The 8,891-nt window shown below is 36.1% G+C and overlaps 1 protein-coding gene across 1 annotated transcript; it reads right to left on the reverse strand.

The window, feature by feature from the left end:
- Positions 1–3,917: 3,917 nt before the first annotated feature.
- Positions 3,918–8,610, reverse strand: LOC137620529 (tetraspanin-3-like). Its single transcript, XM_068350724.1, has 5 exons — positions 8,107–8,610; positions 5,483–5,671; positions 5,055–5,228; positions 4,572–4,820; positions 3,918–4,364 (listed from the first exon to the last, which is right to left on the reverse strand). Exons 1-5 carry the CDS (start codon positions 8,155–8,157, stop codon positions 4,308–4,310), a joined length of 720 nt encoding a protein of 239 aa, XP_068206825.1. The 5' UTR covers positions 8,158–8,610; the 3' UTR covers positions 3,918–4,307.
- Positions 8,611–8,891: the final 281 nt, after the last annotated feature.

Here is an 8,891-nt window from a genome sequence, read left to right on the forward strand (position 1 = left end):
ATCTCTACCGTTCAACTTTGTCCTGGTAGCATCTCAGGAGATGAAAAGACCTGTTTGGATTTAATTGAAGGTATACTAAATTAATAGGTATTATTATCTATACCTTTTTAATGTATTGATAGATTAATACGGCACTCTAATTTCAGTAATACCGACTTTATGGTTCTTCACTGTGAATTCTCAGTTTCGGTCATCAGACACGAGACATTTACCCCATGGCGGTGTATATTAGGACCGAGTACCCTGCTTCTCATAAGTCCTGCTATCAATGTGGATGTCATGAGATTCAGGTAATAAAAGTTTGTGGCAGGCATAACAACTTTTATTTGTGTTCAATCTACCGGAATCCAGACATGGATGATTCTATCTTTGATTGTCTTCTTACCATTATGGCTAAGATACAAGAAGATGATAGAAAGGCTTCGTTTGTCTTTGTTGGTGATTTTAATGCTCACCATAGGGAGTGGTTGAGTTCTATCTCTCCTACCGATCGCCATGGCTTAAGAGCTTTAGACTTTGCCTCAGAATCAGGCTGTGAGCAAATCATAAATGAAGCTACTCACAGGTCTGGTAATTGCTTGGACCTCGTATACACTGACTCCCCTGGCGTTATAACTAGTAAGGTTGGTTCTCCAGTCGGGACTTCTGATCATGCCTTGATTTCATTATTAGTGAAGACTGAGCAGCCTGTCCCTGATATATCATATTCTTGTAAAATTTATATGAAATCCCAAGCAGACTGGAATGGGATTTTGCATGATCTTTTGTGCTTGAATTGGTCACAATTATATAATAGTGTAGATCCTGTTGTCCCTTTGAATGAGAATCTAGTCAACATAATTGATAGGCGTATCCCTTCTCGTGTGCTAAGGTACCGAATGAAGGACAAACCGTGGTTCAATGATGATTGCAGACGTGCTTATTTGGAGAAGCAGGAGGCCTATCACCTTTGGAAGGGTAACAGATCAGATTTGACCTGGAACAACTATACTCAGCTTCGAGCTTTTGCTCAGAGTTTATGCCTCAACTGAAAAGGAGTACAATTTAATCATAAAAGAAACCCTCTCTGGTACAACTCAGGAACATAAATGGTGGTCTACCATTAAATCTGCACTCTTTGGTGTAGATGCAACAGTTCCTCCTTTACTTAAACCAGATGGCTGTCACTCACTGTCCAAAGGAAAAGGCAACCCTTTTGGCTGATGTTTTTGACAGTAAACAGAGTAATGAAAAACTTGAACTTCCTCATTCCTGTTTTCCTGAGGCTAAACTAACTAGTTTAGCTTTTCGATCTCGTGAGATTAAAGCTCTGTTGATGGACCTTGATGCTTATGGAGGTGTAGACCCTAATGGTATTTTTCCTTTGTTTTTTATAAAGACAGCAGATTTCTTAGCTCCAAAGTTATCTGTTATTTTACGCAAGTTAGCAAGAAGAGGAGCTTTTAGCACTTGTTGGAGAATTGGTAATGTTACTCCTCTATGTAAATGTGTTTGTGGTAGCTCAAGTCCCACTGATTACCGCCCAATTTCCATAACTCCCATATTATCTAAAGTTTTTGAACGTCTTCTGGCAAAACGTCTTAATAGGTTTGCTGAAGGTAATCATCTATTCCCTAGTTTGCAATTTGGTTTTCGGAAAGGCCTTGGAGCATGTGATGCCCTTCTTACAATCTCCAATGCAGTACAGAAATCCCTTGATTGTGGTCGGGAAGTTCGTATGATTGGCCTTGATTTTAGTGCTGCCTTTGACCGTGTTAATCATGAGGCCCTTGTTTTCAAACTGAAACAGTTGGGAGTGGGTGGGTCGTTTCTTAGCATTATTATTGATTTTTTAAGTAGTAGATCTCAAAGAGTTGTTGTTGATGGGCACCATAGTGAGTATAGGAATGTGATATCCGGTGTTCCACAGGGTAGTGTTCTTGGCCCATAACTTTTCATACTATATACACATGACATGTGGTTTGGCCTAGAAAATAAGCTTGTTGCATATGCAGATGATGCTACTCTCTTTGCATCAATTCCATCCCCTGAATGTAGATCTGGGGTTGGTGAATCCCTTAATAGAGATTTAGCTAAAATTAGTACATGGTGCAAATTATGGGGTATGAAGTTGAATCCTAACAAAACTCAAAGTATGATTGTAAGTAGGTCAAGGACGGTGGCTCCTCAACATCCGGATCTCACTATTGATAATGTTTCTTTAAATTTGTATGACTCTCAAAATTTTAGGCGTGATTCTTGACAGCAAATTTACTTTTGAGAAACATATAAGGTCTGTGTCTTCTTCAATTGCACAAAAAAATTGGCTTATTGAGAAAGTCTTAAGATATTCGGTGATCAATCTATTCTGAAGAAGTGTTTTAATTCTTTTATTCTACCTTGTTTTGAGTATTGTTCTCCTGTCTGGTCTTCAGCTGCTGATTCTCATCTTAATTTGTTGGACAGAAACTTACGGTCTATTAAATTTCTTATTCCTGATCTAGATATTAATCTCTGGCACCGTCGATCAATTAGTTCATTATGCATGTTGCATAAGATTTTTCATAACTCTGACCATCCTTTACATTCAGATCTCCCTGGACAATTCTATCCTGTTCGTAATACTAGGCAGGCAGTCAATTCTAATAGCCAGGCCTTCTCCATCATAAGACTCAATACTACGCAGTACTCTAGAAGTTTTATTCCAGCTGTTACCAAGTTGTGGAATGATCTTCCTAATCGGGTTGTTGAATCAGTAGAACTTCAAAAGTTCAAAGTTGGAGCAAATGCTTTTTTGTTGACCAGACGGACAAGAGTCTTTTTATAGTTTATATATGACATTTTTGTTGTTGACGTTGTTAATAGTTTATATATGATATATCTCTATTAACATTACTTTTTTTTAGAATGATTTATTGTTAATTTGTTCTCTTCAGTTATTTATTTCCTTATTTCCTTTCCTCACTGGGCTATTTTTCCCTATTGGAGCCCCTGGGCTTATAGCATCTTGCTTTTCCAATTAGGGTTGTAGCTTGGATAGTAATAATAATAATAATACCGTATTGTGGTCGCTTATTTGCGAGTTAGTCTAAGGTTATATGGACCTTAGGGGCTTCTTAAATAAGACTGAAGGAGCCTTTACTTGAAATTCGCCACTTTGGACAAACTTCCACAGAGTGCTTATAAGCAACGATAATTTATCGATTTATGCATCAGATAAACACGTTTTAGTGTTCTGAAAATTCTGGCAATTTTTTGTTAAAATACTTTAATATAACAAAAGTATACTTAAATTGGAAATAAAATGCGATATAGTATAGTGTACTCTTCTAGATATTCCAAATATCAGGTACAACAAAGAATGAATTAGAAATAAGGACTTTCAAAAATAAGTTGTATTACTATCTCTTAACTAGTGGGAGCTTTGAAAACGCGAACTCACAATCGAAGTGTACTATAGCTCCAACAGCTTTAGACCATCCTGCACTAGCAGCAAGAGTAGGAAATTGTTAATTTAGTCCTATAACCTTAATAGTGCACATAAAAGCCTTTAAAATTTTATATAGCTATAATAGGCAATCAATACAGCTCAATTAGTGAGGGGGATAAATGCTATTACGGGGTGCAATCCCCTTATTCCCTTGCTCTGTATATAATGTAACTTCTGAAATTTGCTCTATTATCTATTGCAACTTCCAGAAACAATTCTTGTAGTAACACTAGAAAAATCACTATTTTGTTTACGTTAACTGTTTTGAAGAATCAAACTTGTCTATACTACGAACTTATGCATCATTTCTATCACAAGTATAGTGTTATTCAAGATGCTATGGTATGGACATGTTTAAAATAATTTTTTTTTTTTACATACATGTACCCGTCCAATTGACCAACCATATTGGATAGGTAACAGTTATAAAGGTTACAGAAAAATAAGATTATAAAAAACAAATTTTAATAAACCTCTCAAATAACAAGGGTAACATTATTTGACAATTCTCCAAAGAAATAGTTTATGGAATGGACGTATGACGGATGCAAAAGAGAAACTAGTACAGTATAAACAACTAGATTAACTAGTTTATTAAGAAAATAAGTAAAAGAACGAACTAAGAAACTTCTACTGTTACGTAATATATACAGGTTATAATACTATTGCTGACCAAAATACAGCACATTGTGCAGTGAAATCAATATAATAAGTCTGAATACACCCTTTGTATTAAACAAAAATTACCCTTGTTACATCTCCCGCGCTTAAAAAATATTCCCTATATTCTCTCTCAGTAATAAAAATGTATCAACACTACCACACTAAAATTTGCCAATTATGCATAATGGCTAGATTTGTTGGCGATACCGCAAGCACAGCTGATGCTCAGGAGCTGCAAAAAGAAAGAAAAAAATACATTAGTACAAAAAAATGTTTGCAAGACTTGGCCTTGCTGTCCGTTTTACTGTAAAAGGACAAAACTTTTTATTGATGCGGCCTAAATCTGTACGTTCATGAGAAATAAAAGATTTAAGTATACTTTTAGGTCACTTTATACATATTAAAGTTAAGGTTAAAACCGGAATTAATTTTTCCTTACCTGCAAAAGAGCAAGAGCTATGCAAACAACACCGAGACCAATGGCAACTCCTTGGATGTCGTCTTTGATAGCCATGTAACAGCCTTCGGTGTAGATAGTATCTTCAATTACTGATTGAGGTTGGTTGAGAACGCCCACACCACAGCCCTCTGACATAACCTGGCAACACCCATCAGCAACGTTGCCTGTCTTTTCTCCATATGGCAAACTGCTCCAATCAGTGTAATTGTTGACACCGCAGCACTTCAACTGTAAAAACGGTGAATAAATGAATTAAACTTGTACATTTAAAGCAACGAGTAGCTATTTCTTTGTCTGATTATGACTAGCTTTAAATTACAGTATTCACAAACTAGCAGGGGCTCGGATCCCGGGATATGTACAACGCCATATAGCAATATCCCAAGCATGCTGCCGTGTTCTTATACAAGAGGAACAAATATAAAAAAAGTTACAATTGCTACAATAACATCCTGCACTTACATCATGTTGAGCGTGATCAAGTGATTCCTTTAGAGCTTTGTCTCCGTTGTCGTACTGCTCGTAGATTTCGGTCATTCCCTGCTTAATGATAGTTTCAGCTTGGTTTGTGTACACAAGAATCAGAATACCGAGGATGATCTCAGCTACCAGGAACAGTAGAACTATGCCAGCATACTGTAGAAAGAAGTTATAAGTCAGTCACTAACTTTCTAAAAGGGAGTTAAAATCGTGAACACACATCAATTGCAAAATCTAAGTTCATGATTTAAAGAGGTTATGGTTTAACAGTACTTGGAATTCTGCAGGGAAATTATGTGGAATACTATTGTTATACATAATATACTCAGTCACAGTTTGAATGAAAGTACAAAGTCTAGACCAACTTTAGGCATGCATTTCACTACACATTTCAAACAAACAGGACTTACTGTCTTGAGCATGCACGAGTTTTCCTTGAGGGCACCACAGCATCCCAGGAACCCGATGATGAGGATAAGAAGTCCGGCAATGAGAATGATGATAGGCAAAGAAAAGACTCCTTGTTGCAGGAGTGAGCCATATGCCTCGTCCTTTGAGATGACCAAAGACGCCAAGACAACAACTGCAACTCCAATACCCTGTGTGAAGCAAACAGAAAAGTTATAACTTATTCCATACAATACTAATTAAAATATAATTTCGTAAAATTTTTCTTTAGAACATTGTATACTAACGCTAAAATTATTGAAAGAAAAATTTATGCTAAAAGTCAGGATCACAATAGCCTATTATTGAAAACAAATTGCCGTTTAAAGATCAGTTTACATTAACGCTGATAAAAAACACTTTTGTATCCATGATTAACTATTCAGTCTTTAACTATAATATTTCTTTGTCTTTAAACCTTTACCCATTTCTTTCTGGGGTCAGTTTCCTAACAGACCTTTTTCTAGTACAAAACTTTCATATTAAGTATTTTCCAGTATATTTATATCTTCTGGTTATTTTGCACCAATTAAGCAGACGCCATATGTTGCCTAATCCACTGGTTTTAAATTTAGATCAAATGCCACCTGCTTTCAGGATTAGGCCTCAGCGGAGAGTGGGATGAACTATTACTTTAGGTAAACCATTTCTGAACAACGGACACTTTAAATGAACGTAATATAGACATTTTTAATAAATATTCACAACAATTAGTACTATTTTACGTTGTGATTATATTTTAAAATAAAATAAATACTCATGTTATGCATACATAAACCCTAGTAGATTTAAAGTAACTGCCGTATAGTGTCTAAGGCGAATAGGACTGGGGATGCTAAGAAACCCAATAGTGATTGATTGTACTTTATATAATTAGATGGTAGGTACCTTAGAACTGATTTACCCCGTGATTTATGTAGATATTTGCGTAAAGTATGGCCCGATTAAAGACATTTATTTTCAGTAATACAAGAAACCTAGATCGATGTCTTTTAAAGAAATCTAGATTGATGACTTCCATGCAATACAATAGGGATAGTTACGGGCTTGCAAGTCTGCAAGAGACCGTGCCTGGCCGTAAGGCCCAGACAATCTAAAACAACAACAAGAAGTAGGGACATGGAATTTGGATGCCAAGGCCTGACCTGGCGCACTTAGGAACAACCCCCTCCCCCAAGTGCACAATGCCATAGAAGTTTCGAGGTTGGACAGTAATGTGGGAGGAACCAGTTATGAAACTATAAGCCTTTGGCATTCCCCACTAAAAATAAATTCTTACAATTTCCTGCGATAGATGTAAGACCCTATAATAACACAAAGGACCGGAGTTAATTGCACTGCAACAATCCTAGATCGAAGATTATTCCCTGTTGAAACTAAAGTAAAGTTCTTGTAACAGAAAAACATAGGAATGTACTTTAAATATGAAATCTACCATTATATATTTTTAACACTTTACAACTTAGACCATCGACCTAGGATTTTACTTTAATCAAAGCAACATATGTCTAATTAAATCAAGAAAACAGCGATTGGACGATTTACTCGCTAAAACCATCAACACCTATGAACTAAACATGAACAACTTTACCACAATTAATAGACTGATTTAACTTTAAATATCGAGATTAACAATTTAACGAGAGATTTGTAGTAAAATCGGACGGACTACCAACATATATGTTGTATATTTGAATTTCGTATAATAGCAATAGATACAGAAAACTACCCCGCTTAGTAGACGACAAAAAACTTAGAAAATATGAAGGCCAAGATTAAAGGTTATAGCCGTCAATGAATAAAACTTTGTTAGAAATATTTTCCTGTTTTCCGGAATCCGACAACCCTGCATTAATTGATTGAAAGTCATTTTTAAAGCATTCATGTCTAGCAAGAGTAATTTTAAACCCCCTCCCACAGGTCACAACAGCTCATTCCGCGTCTAACGGCTTTAATATGCTTATCCAATTTCATGACGGCAGATGAAAATCCGTAGATTTCTCATGCCGCCCAATTGTATGCGAACACAAATTTATTTCCTATGTAGGTCTATACGTTTTGTTAAAAAATTTTATAGTTCATATAGGAAATATTCATTTTAATGTTGTTGCTATTCATTAAACATTTTTCTTTGCCGTTTTTCCCCTTTCCTCACCGAGCTATTTTCCCTGTTGGGGCCCCTGGGGTTATAGCATCCCTGCTTTTCCAACTAGGGTTGTAGCTTTGCAAGTAATAATATTAATGTGTAAATCAATTTAAATCTCATTTGTCACACTAAATTCAACCAAAGCTGGAAACTAAATCCAAAGTTTATTGTATGATCTATTTTAAACTGGCATCATAGAAATCTTAAGTAGGTTGTTATACTTTAGAGAACCAGTAACATCACTCAAGTTTCCACAGTATTTTCTAACAATAAATCACAATATTGGCCTTGATATAGACATAAACGCTCTCAACGTTAGACCAATGATCCCAACACTGCGATTGTAAACCAATATGGCGAGATGCACAGCATTAGATGGAGTTCCAATCTCCTTGTTCACACAAAAAATAAAAAGTTTCACCATTTAACAATGATACTCACAAACACTAGGAAATTGACGACAAATAAGGAGAATTTGTTACAACACCCCATTTTGAAGTATGCCTGCGGGGTATAGAGTAACAAATGAAAGGAACTTTCGTTTCGTATGGACGAGTAAAATCAACGGGATGTTTCCTCAACGAGATCTGAGTGCGCACTAAACCCGATGGTCAGATTCAGGAGCGTGGTGGTCTCTGGCGGTCCTGAGCGAACGCTAGTGAATGATTTTTAAACTTCGGCAACGTGTTGCTTGTCGCCGTCACCGTGTATGGCAAAAGGAGGGAATTTCACAATTAGGAATAGTAGCGAATGTATTTATCACTCGTAGTTCTTTTATAGTTTGGTAATTATTTCGTTTTTCGATTTCTGCTCGTTTTTTAAATGTACAGGTTCTATTGGATGTCACTGAGATGATTCACAATTATCAACTGTTTGCGCACGAAATTGTTTTAAATGTTAAATGGTAATAAGCGTATTTTAATTCACCGCCTATTGAATACACAGGCGGTCTGAGGTAGGCTGTATACACTTTGATACTTCAGTGGACTTGATGGTGGAATATATATATATATACCTCGAGAAACACTTGTGTCATGTGACTAGCTTTTTCACCTGTCTAATCATATCTTTCCTGAAATTACGTTCGTGCGTTAGAAATTTATTTCGCAATCATCCGTTTGTTTTGGCTAGAATTTTCTTTTGTTTCATTGATCTTTATACAGTTTTGCATGTTCTATAATACAAAGAAAGTTTTTTCACCTTTGTATTCGGATGCTGTAGTCTAC

The sequence above is a fragment of the Palaemon carinicauda genome, chromosome 27, assembly GCF_036898095.1.
Source record: "Palaemon carinicauda isolate YSFRI2023 chromosome 27, ASM3689809v2, whole genome shotgun sequence".
Classification (NCBI taxonomy): Eukaryota; Metazoa; Arthropoda; class Malacostraca; order Decapoda; family Palaemonidae; genus Palaemon; species Palaemon carinicauda.

Excerpts from the sequence above, each read along its gene's own strand:
- LOC137620529 (XM_068350724.1), bottom strand. The coding sequence starts at position 8,157 with ATGGGGTGTTGTAACAAATTCTCCTTATTTGTCGTCAATTTCCTAGTG. Across the intron at positions 5,672-8,106 it reads TCGTCAATTTCCTAGTGTTT|GGTATTGGAGTTGCAGTTGT; the intron begins GTGAGTATCATT and ends TGCTTCACACAG. Across the intron at positions 4,821-5,054 it reads TTGATCACGCTCAACATGAT|TTGAAGTGCTGCGGTGTCAA; the intron begins GTAAGTGCAGGA and ends CCGTTTTTACAG.